This window comes from Harpegnathos saltator, unplaced genomic scaffold (genome assembly GCF_003227715.2).
Source record: "Harpegnathos saltator strain DR-91 unplaced genomic scaffold, Hsal_v8.6 scaffold663, whole genome shotgun sequence".
NCBI classification, from domain to species: domain Eukaryota; kingdom Metazoa; phylum Arthropoda; class Insecta; order Hymenoptera; family Formicidae; genus Harpegnathos; species Harpegnathos saltator.
This window is the reverse complement of record NW_020230497.1, coordinates 14213-35427: the sequence shown is the minus strand read 5'-3', so window position 1 is coordinate 35427 and position 21215 is coordinate 14213. Positions and strand designations below refer to the sequence as shown.

The 21215-nt window shown below is 47.8% G+C and overlaps 2 protein-coding genes across 2 annotated transcripts; both read left to right on the top strand.

The window, feature by feature from the left end:
• The first annotated feature begins 10075 nt into the window (after positions 1-10075).
• LOC112589942 (uncharacterized) lies at positions 10076-12100 on the top strand. Its single transcript, XM_025305021.1, has one exon. It carries the CDS (start codon positions 10076-10078, stop codon positions 12098-12100), a length of 2025 nt encoding a protein of 674 aa, XP_025160806.1.
• Positions 12101-12411: 311 nt separating this feature from the next.
• LOC112589941 (uncharacterized) lies at positions 12412-13395 on the top strand. The gene has a single exon (XM_025305020.1). It carries the CDS (start codon positions 12412-12414, stop codon positions 13393-13395), a length of 984 nt encoding a protein of 327 aa, XP_025160805.1.
• The last annotated feature ends 7820 nt before the right edge of the window (positions 13396-21215 follow it).

The window sequence follows — 21215 nt, the reverse complement described above, 5'->3', positions numbered from 1 at the left end:
CAAAGTTAACCACTCGGCATACCAGTATGAATGACCTAAAGAGGTAATTTTAACCTTGTTGATGGGAGAGCTAATGGGTCTGCCGTGCGCAGCGATGCCTGAAAGCCCCTTTGTACCAGAAAATAAACCCCCGAACACACCAAATCCTGGTCCCACATAACGCAAATCGATGATCAATATGATTAATATTCTGAATTCCTGTACATAGTAGGACCTGGAAAATTCAGGGATTCATTCCGTTACCCTCCTAAGAACGTTGTAAGGGCGCCCATTCACCGGCCTCACGAGCCCGTTCCCTGTCCCGCGCTGAAAGTTAGAGGTCCTTTGAATCGTAAACGTAGTAACGCGTCCTATCCGGTCCTGTATGAAAACTCGAAGGAAAACTGGCGCCACAGGAGAGTGAGATAAAGAGACGTCCTCTTATTCTTGGCAACACAATCTAGTACAGATCTCTCCGGCGAATGGTAGAACCTGCCAAGGGGTCCGAAACCGCGCGACCGGCACAGAGCTCTGTAAAACCTAACGATCAAGGCAACGCAAGCCCGCCCCACCACAGAGATAAAGGTGTGCGCCACAGCGGGGGGGGAAATGGTTGTCGTTCGTAGGGGGGTCCATATGGGAACCCCAAACGCCCCCTCTCGTGACAAGGAGGAAAAAAGCCGGAGGGGCGACTCTGGCAGGGCGAAAGGTGGTCAATCCCACTCCCGAGGGCTCAAGGCCATAGCTAGCCTCCGGTATAAATATAAGCGCGAAGTACGGGGATCTCAAGAACCGACCTGGTGGAGAGAGAAGGCCTGTCCCTACCTAGGCGGGGGGGCGGGTGAGGAACAGGAGGCCGCGATAGGTTGGGTAGGGGCGGCGGGGGGGAGTGCGTGGGAGACGGGGCATCGGCGGGAGAAGAGTGTGTCGCGGCGGGTCGAGGTGGGTAGAGGCGGCTTGGCGCAATTTGTCATGAGTATAGGATAACCCATGGAAGTCCGGTGTCTGCCATTAGACGTGAACTGAAATCCGGAGTCTCTTTCTTTTTTAATTAAAATGTCGGACACCCGTAGTGATTCGATATTATCGGGATGTTATAGCCGACCGAGTCGTGACCCGCTTTCCCTCCATTGTAATCTTTCCCCAACTCGAATCCCACCCTCTTCCGAAGTTATTGTCTTCGAGTGGAACAAAAAAATGTGCCAGTCGGCGGGCGTGCGGGCGACTCGAGGCGGATTCGGTGATATGAGTCCAACGATTTTCATCTCGAACGTCCGAGCGGTCTCGCTTGGTGAACGAAGCAGAATGGCCACCTCTAAGGTCACAAGCTTGGCCGTTATGCGCCACCGCGAGCAAACTACGGGTGTGTGTATCTAAGCACACTTCACGCCCCTTGAGGTACCACCGACCAGACCAAACAGTCACACAAGATCGCCATCGTGAAACACGTTACGTGCGATCACATGGGTCTCACCGCTGACGATTGGGGGCACATCGCTGTGCAAGACTAGCGAGGCCGACTACGCGCGAGCGCGCGAGAGGTCTCACTGGGCGACCTTGGGAGGCGGAGGGAAAAGAGGAGAGTGTTGGCGAAGAGCTTAATTAAATCTCGTACCATCACTGCAAATTCGTCAATCTACATCGTTTAATTCGTTTGCTTCGCCACACGCCACTACGCAATAACCCACCCGTTCACCCGTCTCCGCTACGAGGGAAACCGAACCTCGACCTCCATTTGTAAGGACTATTCCAGCCCGTGCGTCACCAGAACCACTCTCGGCATCTAAGTAACTTAACTCGCTGAGGGAGGCCAGAGGGCTCCGAGAGGCGACTAGCGAGCGAAATGTATTGCCGGTCCTCGGAACTGCTCGCTCGACTCCAAATGGGCCTATCTGTATCAGTAATGGGATCTGCAGAGGGCTGGATCATATCCCACCCCAAAGATCGCAGCCCTCAGGTCGACCTCTTCCGAGCGTTTCGGGTGCCCGCGGGCGATCGTACAGCCAGCGGATCGGATATTAATCCGACTCACCATCGTCTACTGGCGGCATCGCCAGGTAGTGAAACTGCTCTCGCGTGAATACTTCTAGCCAGTAATCGGCCCAGCTCGCGTCTGCCGCGTTCTGTCTTGTTCTGCGCCATACACTTATTGTAGCGAGGTATGTAGGGTACGCGCCCCCTGTCTATACAGTGGCATGTGTAGCCCTAGGAGGCACAAGCCACTACGTTACACATGCCCGCCACCCATCACGTCGTGGCGGGCTATCCCTCCCCCTCTTATAAATAGGGTCAACAAGGGCGTCAGCCACCTCTTGCTGGTGCACTACCCTCTGTTACGACACGGGGTACCGGGGCTTACCGGGCCTACACTGAAGCAATCCAGAGTCCTGAGCAAAGTACCGTTGTCGGTCTGGCAGGCATTCGCCGCCAGATATGAATTTCACAAATCGTTGAATTTCGAATCATTGAGCCAGTATTGAATTTTTCTCTAGTCACTCGAGTATTCGATTTCGTTTATATTCTTATTATTATTTTGCTTATTTATTTTTCGAACCACTCCATGTGTAAAAATATACAGGGTATAGTCAATAAAAGAGTAAAAACTTTACAAAATATTATTTTATTTTTTATATTAGAATGCACATTGTATGTCAAAATAGAATATTGTGTCAATTTGTAGTATCAATATTAAAAGTACCAAGTTCTCTCTCTCTCTCTTCTTTTTTCTCTGGCAAAAATATTCACTTTTCGTTAACCTTTCCGTGTTACTTTTAGACACATTTGAGAATATAAAAGTAAAGGAAAACGATATAATATCGTTAAAAAATTCTTCTTGATACTCTGATACGGCAATATCCAATCTGTATCGACAATACTTTGAAATATCACAATCACAAAAATCAAACTCTATGTAATTAATAACAATAACGGAGATAAAAACGTGATAAAAACTTTGCAACGGATAATCGCACGAGGATAATTGCAAATACACGTGCGAGACGCTTCGATGAAAGCTAAAAACTAAAGCTATAAATTATAATTAAAGCTTCGCTTCTCGCACATGAAACTTGAAATATCTGTTAAATTCGGAGTATAATAATAATCTTTTTCAACAAGAGAAAACGTTTTATCGTATATGACAAACTAAAACAATTGCAGGCAAAAACAGACTTAAAGCTAAACTCGCTATTAATGATTAAATATGAGGAAACAAAGCATAACAAATAGATAATTAAATAATATAAAATGAGAATAATAAATAAATATATAAAAATAATAGATATATTATATTGAAATAACTTCGAAGCTTCCAAGTGTGGAACTTTCGAACATTCAAGTATCCGAACATCTGAATAATCGAAATTGCTAGAACTCGAAGATACGTGCAATTGAATGAGTGCAAAATTATTGTAATTCTCGATATCTCGAATCTTTGAATAGAGAGTGCGATGATTAAAAGTTTCGAAATCGAATTATTCAAAGCTTCAAACTCCAACTTCTCGAATGTCCGGGCCGAAGCTTCGAAGCTCCTATTAGGTAACCAAAAAAGTTTGCGCGGCTTTGTATATTAAAAATTAAACGACAGCAGAAATTCTTAGGAAAAATGTTATAAGTGACATATGAATAAATGTTATAACTAATATATGAATAAATAATCGATAACTCTTCGTTATCAATAATAGTGAGTCTCCGTGAACGTGGTGGGATATCTTCAAGTAATTCACATCGTCAGACAAAAATCTTTTTAAACCACTTCTGTGCAGTCCGTTTTTTAACGCATTCTCCATAAGCTACATGTACTTATGACATGTTTCCGCAGCTTTTAACCCGAGTTTAGATTCGTAAAGCAAACATGCTCGAATTACACTCGATTCAACAGACGTTTTAAAAGAGTGAATAATCACAAACTAAGAGATCATGCCACGACATAGTTCACCAATTAACTCACACAAATATGCGTTGCCCAAGTAGAAAAATTAATAGGGCTTTAGTAAGGGCTTAATTATTTTTCTCTAACGTTAATAGGACCCTAGTAGGAATAGAAAGACAAGGGTCCTACAATATGTATAACAAATGGTTTAATGGGTCCTTATAAGGCAATATTATGAGGGCCTTATAAGGAAATATTAACAGGGCCTTATAAGGCAATTAGTTAGTAGAGCTTCATAAAGAAATATTTTTATTGCTTGAGTAAAAATTCGTTCTTTTCATTCCAAGAAATTTATAGACTGTAATTTTTTATTTCTTTACAACCTTGTTAGTATACAATAAGAATTTTTTATTTTAAAAATATAGCATAATTTACAATAAAATATAATATTCCTTATACATAAAAAATCATGTTTTTATTAAAGTTTCTACTGTTTTTATTAAAGTTTGCTGCATTTCAAAACAAAGGTAATACTAGAGAAATCCTTGAAAGGGGACTAATGAATATGGCAACTAATAAAATTAATAAAATTTGTTTTTAATTGCGGTATAATTAAAAAATCTTTAAAAGAAATGGATAGATGTATACTAAAACAATATTAAAACTATGACAATCTTATTACATGCTTCAGATCTTCTTAATTTTCTATAACAAACTTAATTTTGTGTATGTAAAGCATCCTTAAAAAGATTCTTCTAAAGGCCCACATTAGTTTTCCATGTTAAAGCGTTATTTCGTTAAAATCTAAGGCATCCCTAATAAATCCTTCTAAGACCCTTCTCATCTTTCCCTATCAAAGCTTTATTTATTAGATCTGTCATCCCTAAAAAATCCTTCTAAGGTCGTCATCAGTTTTCCTTATCAAATCCTTATTTCTAAGGTGAAATCTAAGGTATCCCTAAAAGAGCCATTTTGGGGCCTGATGTGATGGTATCCTACTTGTGGCATCCTATTTTCAGCCTTATCGAGGCCTTATGTTTCATGAGGATAACCCTAACAATTTTTTACTCGGGTGTATGATATGCACAAACACGCGCGCCCCACAAGTCTCAACAAGATTGATAAAATTGACTGCATCGAACTCAAAGAAAAAAGAACTGCTAATCTTTGACCACCTAATATTTGACCTCGGAGCCGGAAAATATCGAGGAATGAGTTGCGAGACACGAGAACGATCGTCTAATTCGTCGCCATGACGTTTACAGTCGACACTTGCGCGCGAAAAGTGAGCGCCCGATTTCCGCGGGAAATGAAAAGTCGCCGCATAATTGCAGGATAATTATTACTTGCTTGGGGAAACAGGGGTTCCCGTAGCTGTGCCCGCTTCCGCTGGCCCGGCGCCCTATTCTGATTTCACCCCTCGCGACGGAATCTTTCCGCGATGGGCCCAATGATGAACCCGCTGGCTTGTAATATCGTTGCGCAATCTAACGCACTCGCTGCCGCTCTCTCGCCTCTCGCCATTGTGCTCAGGACGTTTATCGATCCCGTCTCGTTTTCCGCTTCTTCCTGCTTTCCTGCCGCTGTTTCTTCTCGCCATTTCTCGTTTAGCGCGAGAGATTGCAACGGATACGATTTCAGCTTCTTACCGACGATTACTTACGCGCTAAATTTATGGGATAAAACGCAAGAGAGCTGCCCTTCGCGATTCCGAGCGAAATGCTGTACGAACGGAGAATGAATTTACCGCGTCACGCCCCGCCTCGTCTCGCCTCGCCTCGCCTCACCACGCTACGTCGCGCGTGTGCACCGCCTTTCGCTTTGGCGGTGGACTCACGTCTGTATCGCGTCAGGAAGTGTCTCGTTCTCACAGAGAACCCGTCGTCACAGGAAGTGCATGAAAGTGAAACGAAGATGGGCCAAGAAGTAAAGAGCAGAGCGCCGCCCAAAGTCGTCGTCGTCGTCGTCGTCGTCGTCATACGCCACGTTGTAACGACGGGGATAAGGATTTACGCGCGCGTTTACTGCCGGCAGCGAAAGCGATCTTTTCAGGCGATCCTCTACATCCGAAATGAGCGCGTTAGCGATAAGTGCTCTAAGATGCGGCGGTATAAACATTGGCCTTAAGAAAAAAAATGAGGAGTCTTGAAACCCACCGCTGTATCTTTTATCCGTATTCCAGGCCCGAAATCTCTCTCTCTCTCTCTCTCTCTCTCTCTCTTTCTCCTCTCTCCCGACCCTCTCTGTGTGCCATCTCCTTTCTCTGCCTCTCTCTCCGTGCAGCGTGACGTTCTTCAACGTGTGGAACGTACGAGATTTATCCTTGTTTTTTACGTTTTCCACATACACACGCGCTCTTATCCTCGCGGAGAGAAGCAAAACGGCTAACGCGGACGAACGGTGATTTGATGGACACGGAGGAGGATGAGAGTATAAGAGTGCCGGTGGAAGTTCCGTCGAGAGAACGAACGGGGCAAGATTCACGAAGAGAAATGGACGAGCCTGCGCCGCCCGCGGTATTCGCGGCACGATTCGGCTCGCTCTTGTCGTCACATTTTATTTGTGATACGGCTGTTTGCGTTCCCTGGAAATCAGAGAGGAAAGCCTCCTGGACGTTAAACTACGCCAAAACGTAAAATATGGAACGACGCGGCAGTGTATTTTAATTTCCACGAGCGGGCGGCGACCTCTCCTCTCTTCGTTCCGAGCGGTGTTTAACTCCCTCGGCCTTAGCCGGGCGTCCTCCGCGTGAACGTCGCTGGCTTCTTTCTTTACTTCTGTTTCTGTTCATTTTTTTTTCAAGTTAACGAGTTAACTCCTTCCGTCCGCGCTGAGAAAGCGTGCTTGGTCCCCTTGCCAGACACAGACGTATCGAAGGAGCTCATTCGTGTGTCTCGTGATCCACGAACCGTATGATCAAATCCAGCGGGTCTCAGTTAAAGTCGACTATGAGTGATGATCCTTCGGACCCGTCCGATTCGTTATAACACTTAGATTCATGCATTGATATTCAATAAGAGCAAGAAAATTCGTATGCTTCCGCTATATGCTGTCAGTGTAATTCATCTCCAATGAATATCGATCTTCGTAGTTGTTCTCTCGTACAGTCATCACGTGCTAGGATAGCCGGATTAGTTCGGTGCGATTAGGCAATCGTCTGCTAGGGCGGGGTCGGCTCTGCGCTTCCGGGGCGTTTCTCGCTAGCGCGGGGGACGCGGGTTCTCGCGAGCGAGCGCGCGGGACCCCCACTAGGTCCAACCGCGGCCGCTACACGGCGCGGCTCGCGATTCCGCTGCCCGCGGGCAAGATTCGACGCCCGGATATATAACCAGGCGCGCGATGCTGGTCTTGCTTGTCTTGTCTTCTGCCTGGCCAGTTTATGATAGCAAGTAGTGCTACACGTTAGTGCATCGTATTACTGGTGATTACGACGCGCTTTCTAGGCTTCCTAGGGCGATCGGTATTTCGTTTCAGATTCGAACCACTGCTCTATAGACTCTGCTGAGTTGAAGGTGGCGCCGATACACCCTGCTGGGTTGAGGCAATGGTTCGAATCTCGTTTTGTGATCTCGGGCTCACGGCGTTGCCGTGATCTTAGGAGCGACTCGACCGTCCCTCGGAGCTTCGAGCTCCCTTATTGCCCAAGTGTCCGTAGGGGGCCTTTGGCGGTTTTGGAGCGGCTCGGTCGCAGTCCTAGAGCGTTCGCGCTCCTTCGTCCAAGTGTCCATTGGGAACTTGGCTTTCTCGCAGGAGCGACTTGGTCGTCCTGCGAGCCGGAGCTCTCGGAGCTCCATTTCCACGCGTCCTCGGGACCGTGGCTGGCTATTGGCCGTTACGCCCGGAAGGGCAGGCCATCCGAAACGACGGAGGTCGTTTCGTTGCACGTCCTTGGCGTGCTTCGGGTGCCGCGCACCGTTGACGTCACGGACGTGTGTCCTGCGGGACTTGCGTAGCGACGTTGTTTCGCTTGTATATAGCTACGTTTTAGGTTCTTCTGCGTCGTTCTTCTGCGTTATTCTCTTCTGCGTTACTACTGCGTTTATTGCGTCCATTGCGTTTACACTGCGTGTCACTTTACGTCGGCACGTGCGCGTGCTCTTCTCTCTCTTGTTCCGCCGCCGTCCTGGGCATGGCCCAGTCGGCGCGCGACGGCCTGATCAGCAGGGTCTGTGGTCGCCTTGCGAGGCCCCGGCCTTTGATCAGGACGACCGGACGTCGGTCACCGAGCGGACTCGAGCGAGCCTAGACGCAGGCGGACGTCGCTCTGCGATCCCGTACTTCCAGCCAGCTCTCCGGAGCTATCTATGTTCGGGCTAGTTCCGAACATAATTTTGGTCCTTCGAGCCGGATCGGGAGCGGTAGTCTCGGACCTGGGTCGGTTTGTTTAGCTCGGGCTCCGTTATGTCTAAGGAGGAGGACATTCTTGGGCTCATCGAGCTGCAATACGACCGGCAGCACCGCATGGAGCGGCTGCTGGACAATGCACGCAAGTCCGGTCAACTGAAGTCAGTTGGCGGGTTGACGTCTCGTTTGCAGGTTCTCGACACGTACTGGGCTCAGTTCCAGGATGATCATCGCACGATCCGAGCGTCTCGCCTCAAGACCGTGCGAGAGTCGGACTACGTGCAACAGGATGCCTGTGGCACGGTACAGGAAGTCTACATTGCGCAGCGCGCAGAAATCCAAACCCTGCTCGATGGGTTGAAGGTTCAGGAGGCTGAGTCGGCTGCTCACGCAGTCCCCGCAGGCAGTAGTGCCCGAGGCTTCGTTGCCTCGCATTCCCATTCCGAAGTTCGAAGGGAAGTTTGACGAATGGCGCAATTTTAAGGATCTCTTCGAGTCCTTAATAGTCGATAACCCGTCGTTAGCATCAGTTCACCGGATGCATTATTTTAAAACAGAGCGTGTCGGGAGAGCTTGAACGTCTGCTCCGGCACTACGGCGTCGCTACTGGCTCGTTTGAGCAAGCGTGGGAAGCGCTATGTGCACGGTACGATAACCGTCGTTTGCTTGTGGACCAGCATCTCGACGCTTTCCGGGATATTTGGCCCGATGCGTCAGGAGAGCGTCTCCGAGGTTCGGAGGCTGCTGGATCGAGCCAGCGAGCTGCGAGCCGCCTTGCGCCTTCTTGACCAGCCAGTGGATGCTTGGGACGTGATATTGGTCAATATCCTCCGTTTCAAGCTAGACTCTGCAACGCGGCGGGCCTGGGAGATGGCCACCGCGGACCGGCGCGAGCCAGTGAGCTGGGACAGACTGGCAGTCTTCCTGGACGAGCGTCGGGTGGCGCTCGAGGCGGTTGCCGCGGCTCCGTCCATTGGGACAGCCCCCGTGCCTCATCGGCATCCGAGCGGACTGGTCGACGATCGCTGCATCTCATCGGCCCAAGCCGACCCGTTGCGCTGAGTGCGGTTCTGAGCATGGACTCAGAGAGTGTTCGGCCTTTAAAGATTGGCCGGTCTCTTCGCGACGGGCAAGGGTGCGCGCTCTCGGGTTGTGCTTCAACTGCCTCGGTCCGTCGCACCAGGCGGCCGCTTGCCCGTCTAAGGGTCGATGTCGGGAGTGCGGAGAGCCGCACCATTCACTTCTGCACTCCGCCCAGCAGTCTCCGGCCCCGGCGTCGGGGGAAGCGCCGGTCACGGCGCATGCTGCGACGCGGATGCCTGCGCAGCGAGTGCTTTTGGCCACAGCCAGGGTTTGTCTGATGGCGTCCGATGGCCGATCCGCTGTGGTTCGAGCGCTCATTGACCAGGGCTCTGAGGTGAGCCTGGTGTCCGAGGCGCTTGCGCAGCGGCTGCGCGCGTCTCGTAGATCGGTGGATGTCGGGCTGTCGGGCGTCTCAGAGGGACCCTCTCAGCGGGTGCGGGCCAGCACGTCATTGCGGCTCAGGGCAACTGCTGGCCTCCCGTTCTCCACCACGGTGGAGGCCCTCATTCTACCGAGGCTTACGGCGTACCACCCCCCGCAGAGGGCTCGGCTGACGGGGAAGTGGTCGCATTTGAGGAACCTCCGATTGGCGGATGATCACGATGATGACGAGCGCATCGAGGCGATACTTGGAGCGGAGGTATTCGCCGAGATGTGTTGACGGGGCTTCGCCGGGGCCCACGGGGAGCTCCCGTCGCGCAGCGTACCCGCTTGGGGTGGGTGCTGTTCGGGGCTCTCCCGTCTGCCGCCGGAGCGGGCGGCTCTCATTGTCATGTGGTGCAGTGTGCGTCGGACAACATGGCGGATCTCTTGCGGCGCTTCTGGGAGGTGGAGGAGATTCCGGTTGCTTCCCCGCTCTCTGAGGAGGAGCGGGCTTGTGAAGAGTTTTTCGCGGCGTCCTTTCGGCGTCGTGCGGACGGCCGCTATCAGGTGCGGTTGCCTTTCAGGAGCCCTCCGACTGAGCTGTCTCTCGGCGACACTCGGCGGATTGCCACTGCCTCGTTGCATCGCTTGGAGCGGCGACTGCTTCGGCAGCCTTCCTTGGGCGGGGCCTATCGCGACTTTCTTGTTGACTATGAACGACAGGGGCATATGATCCGCCTGCCGCTCAATGTCGAGACCCCGCGGCCCTCTTACTTTATTCCACATCACCCGGTGATTAAACAAGCCCCCGAGCTTAAGGTAAGAGTGGTGTTCAACGCCTCGCAGGCGTCCACCAATGGCCGGTCGTTGAACGACTTGGTGCACGTGGGGCCGCGCTTACAGCGAGAACTGGGCGAGATTCTACTCGCCTGGCGCATGCATCGAGTGGCCTTCTCTGCAGACATCGAGCAAATGTTTCGTCAAGTGCGGGTGGCTCCGGAGGATCAACACCTCCAACAGATTCTCTGGCGAGACAGCCAGACGCAGGCAATATCGGTGTACCGGTTGACCACGGTCACCTATGGCATGGCGTGCGCTCCTTATCTGGCCATCCGCACGCTGCACCAGCTGGCGCTGGATGAGCGGGAACGTTATCCCCGGGCAGCAGACTTACTTCGTCGACAAACCTACGTCGACGATATTCTTGCGGGGGCAGATGACCTTGGGGAGGCACGCAGTCGACAGCGTGAGCTGAGCAGCTTGCTCATGGCGGGCGGGTTCCGACTCAGGAAGTGGGCGGCCTCACATCCGGAACTCTTGTCCGGTATCCCGGAGGGGGACCGCGAGCCTTTGGTGCCTCTGCCGGACCCTGGGGCCGTGGGTGCATCTGTGCTGGGGGTCGGTTGGATTCCGGTCGAGGATGCATTCTGCTTTTCGGTCAACCCCGGGGCTCAATCAGCCATCTCGAAGCGTGGCATCTTGTCAGTCGTTGCGCGATTATACGACCCCCTGGGCTGGTTGGGGCCTATGGTAGTACTGGCGAAGATCCTCCTTCAGGACTTGTGGTTGGCCGGGCTCGGTTGGGACGAGGCTTTCCCTTCTCCGCTCTCGCGACGTTGGGACGCCTTTAGCACCGGGCTCGCGGAGGTTTCCGCGATCCGAGTTCCTCGCTGGACCGGATGGTCGCCTGAAGTGGAGATCCAGCTTCACGGCTTCTCGGACGCCTCGGAGCGGGCGTACGCCGCCGTCATCTACTTACGGGCTCGACGGTCTGATGGGACCACCCGTATCGCTCTATTGGCGTCCAAGACCAGGGTCGCCCCACTAAAGCGGGTAACGTTGCCCCGCCTGGAGCTGTGCGGTGGGCAGCTGCTCTCGCGCCTCATGAAGGCCATTGTGGAGGCGCTCGGTTGTGCCGAGGCCTCCCTGGTTTGTTGGACCGACTCTTCTGTCACGCTCCATTGGATAACAGGGCATCCATCTCGATGGATCACCTTTGTCGCCAATCGCGTCTCGTACATTCACGAGAGCCTTCCGCGGGCCTCGTGGCGGCATATCCCGTCTGGCGACAATCCCGCGGATTGCGCCTCCCGGGGTTTGTTGGCCGGCGGGCTACGAGAACACGCCCTTTGGTGGCGTGGCCCCTCCTGGCTTGTCGAGGACCCGGCGGGCTGGCCGGGTCTAACTTGCGTCGCGAGCGACCGAAGCACTTGCGAGGAACGGCGCATGGTTCACGTGGTGGCCGTGAACCCGGAGGACTGGTCCGGTGTCCTCCGAGCATGCTCCTTCCGCAAGGCCATCCGCGTGATGGCCTATGTACGACGATTCCTGCGAGTCCCACGGATCAGTGGACCCTTAACGGCGGACGAACTGAGTGAAGCTCGACTGCGCCTGCTGCGGGTTACGCAGCACCGCTTCTTCGCGGAGGAATTGGGCCGTCTGAAGCGGGGGGAGCATTGATGGTGAGATCGGCGTTGCGGCCACTCAACCCCATGATGGACGAGCGGGACCTCTTGCGGGTGGGGGGCCGCCTGCAATTCTCAGCGTTACCGATCGATGCACGGCAGCCAGTCCTGCTACCGCGACGCTCTCGGCTCGCGACTCTCGTTGTGCGAGATGCGCACGAACGCACGCTGCACGGGGGAGTGCAGCTGACGTTGCTCACCGTGAGGCGCGAATTCTGGATTCCAGCTGGGCGCTCTTTCGTGCGCCAGGTGATCCGGGGCTGTGTGCGCTGCACACGTCATAAGGGCACCCCGATCACCCCGTTCATGGCTCCGCTGCCTCGCGATCGGGTGTTGCCTCATCCACCGTTTTCTGCCACCGGGGTGGATTATGCTGGACCGGTCGCGGTGCGTCCGTTTCGAGGGCGCGGACGTACCACCTCCAAGGGATATATTGCTGTCTTCGTCTGCTTCAGCACGCGCGCTGTCCACTTGGAGGTGGTCAGTGACTATTCGGCCCCGACCTTCTTAGCGGCTTTTCATCGTTTCGCGGCCCGGCGGGGCCTGCCGGTTGCCGTGTACAGCGATAGGGGGACCACATTTGTGGGTGCGGACCGCGAGCTGCGAGGGCAGTTTGAGGCGGTCATGGCGTTGGGGGGACCAGTCGCGGCCTCCTTGAGTAACCAGGGCATCACCTGGAAGTTCATGCCTCCTTCAGCTCCGCATTTCGGCGGACTGTGGGAGGCAGGAGTGCGGTCCGTCAAACACCACTTGCGAAGGGTAATAGGAGAGCAGGCACTGACCTATGAGGAGTTCGCCACTCTTCTAGCTCGCATTGAGGCCTGTCTCAACTCCAGGCCATTGTGTCCGTTGACGGACGACCCACAGGACTTGGAGGCCCTGACACCTGGGCACTTCCTGATTGGGCGCCCGCTGTTGTGTCCGCCTGAGCGATCCCTCGGGGACGTTCAGGTCGCGAGGATGAGTCGCTGGCAGCTGCTCCAGCATATGACGGAGCATCTTTGGGAGCGATGGTCTAGAGAATATCTAGCCCAGCTCCAGGTCCGGGGCAAGTGGCTCATCGCTTCTCGTCCGTTAGACATCGGCGACCTCGTGCTCTTGGCGGATAGCCGATTTCCTCCTACCCGGTGGCCTCTCGGCCGCATCACCGGCTTGCTGCCTGGCCCGGATGGGCACGTCCGCGTGGCGCAGGTGCGCACAGCGGACTCGACCCTGACCCGGCCACTGGTCAAGCTGGTGAGGCTCCCTGTGGATCCGAAAGGGGCTCATCCCAATCAACCTTCAACATGAAGGGGATTAACAGGCCCTCACGGCCGCCAGGCCGCGAGTGGGGCCTTCCTGGTGGGGGTTTGTTCCACCACTGACTTCCGTCGCCGCGACGGAGGCGGGCGGTATGTTCCGTACAGCATCACGTGCTGTACGGATAGTCGGTGCGAGTCAACGCTGCAGGGCGGGCGGCCTGGTGCCCGGGGCGTTCTCGCTGGCGGCGGGGGACTCGGGTTCTCGCGAGCGAGCGCGCGGGACCCCCACTAGGTCCAACCGCGGCCGCTACACGGCGCGGCTCGCGATTCCGCTGCCCGCGGGCAAGATTCGACCGCCCGGATATATAACCAGGCGCGCGATGCCTGGTCCTTGCCTTGTCTTGTCTTCTGCCTGGCCAGTTTAGATAGCAAGTAGTGCTACACGTTAGTGCATCGTATTACTGGTGATTACCGACGCGCTTTCTAGGCTTCCTAGGGCGATCGGGTATTTCGTTTCAGATTCGAACCACTGCTCTATAGACTCTGCTGAGTTGAAGGTGGCGCCGACACACCCTGCTGGGTTGAGGCAAATGGTTCGAATCTCGTTTTGTGATCTCGGGCTCACAGCGTTGCCGTGATCTTAGGAGCGACTCGACCGTCTCCTCGGAGCTTCGAGCTCCCTTATTGCCCAAGTGTCCGTAGGGGGCCTTTGGCGGTTTTGGAGCGGCTCGGTCGCAGTCCTAGAGCGTTTGCGCTCCTTCGTCCAAGTGTCCATTGGGAACTTGGCTTTCTCGCAGGAGCGACTTGGTCGTCCTGCGAGCCGGAGCTCTCGGAGCTCCGTTTCCACGCGTCCTCGGGACCGTGGCTGGCTATTGGCCATTACGCCCGGAAGGGCAGGCCATCCGAAACGACGGAGGTCGTTTCGTTGCACGTCCTTGGCGTGCTTCGGGTGCCGCGCACCGTTGACGTCACGGACGTGTGTCCTGCGGGACTTGCGTAGGCGACGTTGTTTCGCTTGTATATAGCTACGTTTAGGTTCTTCTGCGTCGTTCTTCTGCGTTATTCTCTTCTGCGTTACTACTGCGTTTATTGCGTCCATTGCGTTTACACTGCGTGTCACTTTACGTCGGCACGTGCGCGTGCTTCTTCTCTCTTGTTCTCGCCGCCGTCCCTGGGCATGGCCCAGTCGGCGCGCGACGCGGCCTGATCAGCAGGGTCTGTGGTCGCCTTGCGAGGCCCCGGCCTTTGATCAGGACGACCGGACGGTCACCGAGCGGACTCGAGCGAGCCTAGACGCAGGCGGACGTCGCTCTGCGATCCCGTACTTCCAGCCAGCTCTCCGGAGCTATCCTATGTTCGGGCTAGTTCCGAACAATCGACTATTTCCTTTTGCTTATCATTTAATTGATTGTATTGTCTCGTACCAAGTTCTATCATCTGATCAAGCGACATGTAACTTTCCTCTTCAACATTTTCTACTAATTGTTCCATTTGTGAAAAGTCTGCAAAACTTTTACCTTCCGTCGGAAGTATACTGCTAATTACAATGTATGCTTTTCTTTGTCCTTGTAAAATACCAATATGTCTCGTATAATCTTCTGACATCGCAACTTTAAATTTTTCTCAAAGTTCTTCTGAATCTGACGGTTGACAGTGTATCAAAATTTGTGCAAATAATCTGCGAAGTTGTCGTGGCATTATCCACTTAACAGCTTCATCTATAGCTCGTATCCATTCATCGTCATTTTCAATCAAACCTAAAGCTAAACATGTAACTGTGAAAGTTGAGAAATTTTGTTCATTAGCAGTCCTTAGATTTTCAAAACTTGTAGCTCCTTCAACAGTGAGTAACAATATTCGTAAATGAAATAATTCTATTTGAGTTGGACTAACGGTATACATTCGTCCTACACAATTATGACTACTGTATTTAACCTAATATGAAACATTGCGACCATTTTTTGTTCGACCAACTTTTTATTTTTTAAATGTATAATAACATGGAATTTCTATATACAAATAATTCCTTGTTTCTTCATCACATAAATTTAGTGCAAAATAGTCTATTAACATAGTAACCTGATCTAAAGCAGAAGAAAGTGCGTTATCAACGTTTTCATTTTCAATAGTTATATTTTGATCATTAGGCAAATGGACTGGCAAACGTATTACAGAGTGACTCTTATTTTGTAATTTCTTTTCAAGTATACGTCAAACAGCTTCCACAGGTCCTATATAACGAGCTTCGATATAATCACGTATTTCATTATGTTCTAAAATTATATTTTCTGTTACTGGTTCAATAGTTACAGCAGCAGCATCGTGACCTTTATAAATGTACTTATAAAGATATTTAACTGATTTAATACTTGAAACTATTTCAACATTTATGTGACAATTAAATATAATTGATAAAATAGGATAATATGGAAAATATGACGATTATCAACTATGTATCCACCAGGACGTTCAAATGTTTTCCCAACGTCTCGTCTCCGATAATACGGATAAGCATCATTATCCATTTTAGTTTCTTCAAGAAAAGATTTTGGGTAATGTTTTGAACATTTTCCATCAATCAAACACCAATCACCACAAGGTCCATGAATCATATGTTTCATAACTATATCATGTAATCTACTGTTCTCATTTGGATCAGGAATTTCAGCAGATATATATGTATCTACAATTTGAGGAGGTTATTTTAAAATCTCGTTTTAAAGTAATTAATATATGAACATGATGTAAACCACGTTTTTGAAATTCAATAATGTATACAAATGCTGCTACCTCTCCAAAAAACTGTTGTTTAACAATTAACTCGATTAAGTAATTCTTTTTAATTTCAAAAACTCGAGCACAAATGTCAGGTCTATCAGAAGCTTGTTAACCAGAAAGAATATTTTCTTTGATTTCACGCCATTTCGGATTACATGTCATTGTAATAAAGAGATCTGGTTTACCAAATTTATTAACAATCGCCATAGCATCCTGATAATTTTGTAACATATTATGTGGCGATCCAATAAACGTAGAAGGAAGTATGACCATTTTTTCTACGCGACTATTTATATTATTTGCCATATTTTGCATATAATCTATTAAATCTTGATAGATTTCAACACGTAATTCTTTTTGATGAACTTTACAATACTCTATTCTATATTTTTCAATTTTAACATAATTATCTACAAGCCATTGTTGAAACAAGCGACGGCCTAATAAGAAAACATTAAATTCATTACGAATTGCTATACGATATTTAATATATTGCCCTATAGTTATTTTCTTAGTGCTATTTAATTTCGTAAAATTACGATGCCATCCTCTAGTTTCATACGGATAAAACAATGGATATATCCAAAGTTCTACATTTGGATCCATAGTGCTAATCTGTTATAATATTTTAGTATTTCTATTACGTATTGTAACATAAGATTCAGGAATTTCTCCATCAGCAGTTGTTTTAAAAATCGCAGCAACTTCTCTGACTTTGTTTTCTGAGGATTATATCTACGTCGATCCATTCCTGGTGTTAACGTAAATACTAATTGTAATTCTGATAACGATTCATCAGTTTCGATTCTTAATCGTTGTTGATTTTCTAATTCTTCATTCATCATTTGATATAATTGAGCGAATACATTATAATGTCGTATTAAACGTTCAAGATTTGTTACAATATCAAAATCCAAAGATGAATTTTGATTAAGACGACAATTTATGGCCTCATTTGAATCGACAATAAAAAGTTGTCCATATGTCGGACTTTCATTTTGCGCAGCATATAATGCTGTATTAATTTGATAGTAAATTTGATTTTGTATTTTAAAACAATACAGACCAGGACGTCTTCCTTGAAAATTAACTAAATTTGCATTAAATGATGCGAAAGAAAAAGAACTATTGTAACTACGGATATGCATAAAAAAGTCATTTGATTTTACATGACTTCCATCACATAAAGAACACAGAAATTCAGGTAAATCAGGTAATGGTTAGAGATAAACTGCATCATAATTGCAATAATCATGAAATGAATTTCTTCTATTAATAACTTTTTCAGCTGTAAAATGTTTATCATTACAATGAATGCAAGATACATTCATGGAACCTGTATAATATTTTTCTACATCATTAAGCATTGTCATATTACTAAAACATAAAAGAAAACGTCTTCTTTGCGATCGGTAATATGTCTGATATTCGATAGTTTATTGTATTGTTCATCTACTATTTGAAAGATGTTCCTCAATTTCATTATTTGAAGTGCTAGAAACGTAAATAACTTGTTGACATATTGATATATCTTCAGCTACATCATTTAATTCTATAATACAATCATTATTTAAAGTACCGGTAACATCTGTAACTTCGCAAGGATTACCGTTTCTTACAATATTAATTTCTTTTACCATTTGCCGACGACGTCGTTGATTCTCGTTCCTAATCTCACGACGTCGTTGTTGAAATTCTTCTTCTAAAGTACGTACAATTCGACGTCTTGGCATTTTGTACGATATTTATAAAAAGTAGATGTATAGAAAAAATAGAAATTAAACAATATTGTTTAATTAATTGATTATTTTAAAAAATATAAATTTAAAATAAAAATATGTTTCAATCAACTTAAGTAATTCTACAATACAACGACAATTATCATAGTTAATAACATAGTCACCATCATCATCATCATCGTCGTCATCGTCATCATCGTCATCATCATCGTCATCATCATCATCGTCATCATCATCGTCGTTACCATCGTCATCATCATCGTCATCATCATCGTCAACATCGTCATCATTATCATCATCGTCGTCATCGTCGTCATCGTCGTCGTGGCTGTCATCGTCGTCATCGTAGTCATCGTCGTCGTCATCGTCATCGTCATCGTTATCATCGTCATCATCATCATCATCATCATCATCATTATCATCGTCAAAGTAATAATGATCATCAAGTTAAAACAAATTACCAATTATATTTATAATATTTACAATATATGATTACATGTTTAATATGATGTATATTTAATTATAAAAAACTGAAAAAGACTGAACTAATTACCTTATTAACTAAAAATTAACTTATAAATTTACTATTAGAATTATAACACTTATAATAATTGTTATAAGTGTAGTATATATAATAAAGTATTATTATTTATAATAAAATATCTTAAACATACTGTAATGTCAACAATATTTAAAATAACTCACTAAATAATTAACGATGCACAAAATCTTTAAAATAAAACAAAATCTCCTTAATCCACTTTGCTAAATAATCATTTGTCAAAGTATTTTCGATGCTAGACTCTTCCAATGTTTTTTCATACGTCTTACTTTTCCTTTCTTTTTCTTCCTTTTTTCCTTTCTCTTTAGATCGTGTGATCTATAATTGGAACAAATATTATGTTGAAATATATATATATATAAGGAAAGGATATCTGTTCCGTACGGCACGTGATGTCGTACGGAAAGTCGGTGCGAGTCAACGCTGCAGGGCGGTCGGCCTGGTTCCCGGGGCGTTCTCGCTAGCGGCGGGGGACGTGGGTTCTCGCGAGCGAGTGCGCGGGACCCCCACTAGGTCCAACCGCGGCCGCTACACGGCGCGGCTCGCGATTCCGCTGCCCGCGGGCAAGATTCGACCGCCCGGATATATAACTAGGCGCGCGGTGCCTGGGCCTTGCCTTGCCTTGTTTTCTGCCTGGCCAGTTTTGGGTAGCAAGTAGTGCTACGCGTTAGTGCATCGTGTTACTGGTGATTACCGACGCGCTTTCTAGGCTTCCTAGGGCGATCGGTCTTTCGTTTCAGATTCTAACCACTGCTCTATATACTCTGCTGAGTTGAAGGTGGCGCCGATACATCCTGCTGGGTTGAGGCTAATGGTTCGAATCTCGTTGTGATCTCGGACTCACGGCGTTGCCGTGATCTTAGGAGCGACTCGACCGTCTCCTCGGAGCTTCGAGCTCCCTTGTTGCCCAAGTGTCCGTAGGGGGCCTTGGCGATTTTGGAGCGGCTCGGTCGCAGTCCTAGAGCGTTCGCGCTCCTTCGTCCAAGTGTCCGTTGGGAACTTGGCTTTCTCGCAGGAGCGACTTGGTCGTCCTGCGAGCCGGAGCTCTCGAGCTCCATTTCCACGCGTCCTCGGGACCGTGGCTGGCTATTGGCCGTTACGTCCGGAAGGGCAGGCCATCCGAAACGACGGAGGTCGTTTCGTTGCACGTCCTTGGCGTGCTTCGGGTGCCGCGCACCGTTGACGTCACGGACGTGTGTCCTGCGGGACTTGCGTAAGCGACGTTGTTTCGCTTGTACATAGTTGCGTCGTTCTCTTGCGTTGTTCCACTTGCGTTTACAACATTACTTCTGCGACACTCTATTGCGACTACTGTGTTCGTTGCGTTTTACTTCGGCGTCTATCCATCATTGCGTGCGTGTCCTCTCTTTCTCTCTCTCTCTCTCTCGCGATCGCTTCGCCGCCGTCCCTGAGCGCGGTGCGTCGGCGCGCGACGTTGCGTGATCAGCAGGGTCCGTGGTCGCCTTGCGAGGCCCAGGCCTTTGATCAGGACGACCGGTCGGTCGTCGAGCGGACTCGAGCGAGCCTGGACGCAGGCGGACGTCGCTCTGCGATCCCATATTTCCAGCCAGCTCTCCGGAGCTATCATATGTTCGGTCTTGTTCCGAACAATATCGCTTATCTCATGCACATGTATTCTACATGTATTCACAATTTAATCATAAAAATTCTTGTCATATTTATTACTATTATACAAAAAATATAATTCTGTTACTGTAACATTTGCATTTAAAGTGAATAATATACGCATATAGTTGTTCATTATTTATTGAAAAGCTTGCCATCACCACTACCAATTCTGTAAAAACTATTTATTACCATTAGTATTATTTAAAAAGTAGTGAATTATTATAAAAAATACTAAATTGGTGTCGTTTTTATCAGGAAATAAGCAACATCAAACTATCAAGAAAAGGATCATCATAACTTAATGAAAACGGTAAAAACTTAACACGTACCTTTATTTATGCTCCTTCTCTTTCACCTGTTCTTCCTTCTTTTTTCTTTCTTTTTTTCTCTCTCTTCCTTGCTCTTTCCTCTATTTTTAAATTGTATAATCTATAACTGTAACAAAATATATTAAATGATTAATGTCTTTAATAAATAATTACAAACAAAAAAACGTAACAGCACTGCACAATACTTACTCATTACTTATTATAAAACTTACTATCACCACTATTAATTCTGTAAAAACTATTTATTAACATTAATGTTGTTCAAAAAATAATGAATTATAAAAAATAATGATTTAGTACAGTTTTTACCAAATAATAATAATAATAATAATAATTTATAATAATCCCCTACTTTTCCAAATTATAATGATGATGGTAACAAATAGTTTTTCAGAATTAATAGCAGTAATAACAAATTTTTCAATAATGAATAACTACTGCACATTGCTGTTACATTAATTTCAAAACTACATGAAAACAGTAAATATTCAACATGTACCTTTATTTACGTTCCTCCTCCTCCTCGTTCTCCTGCTCTACTTTTTCTTTTCTTCTTTTTTCCTCTCTCTATCTTGGTCTCTTGTCTTTCTTTGAATCGTGCAATCTATAATTGTAACACAAATTATGTTAAAAATATGTATATATATACAATACTTAAAAAAATTATGTCATCAAAAAATTTACTCTAAAAATTACTCAACTTTGAACACTGACTACTTAGCGATAAATAGTCGTAAGACGACTTTTATTTAAATTAAAGGTTGAAGTCTCAACTTTAACATGCTTTTGGTTGATTTTAGATCCAATTCATTCCTACAGTATACGATCCTAT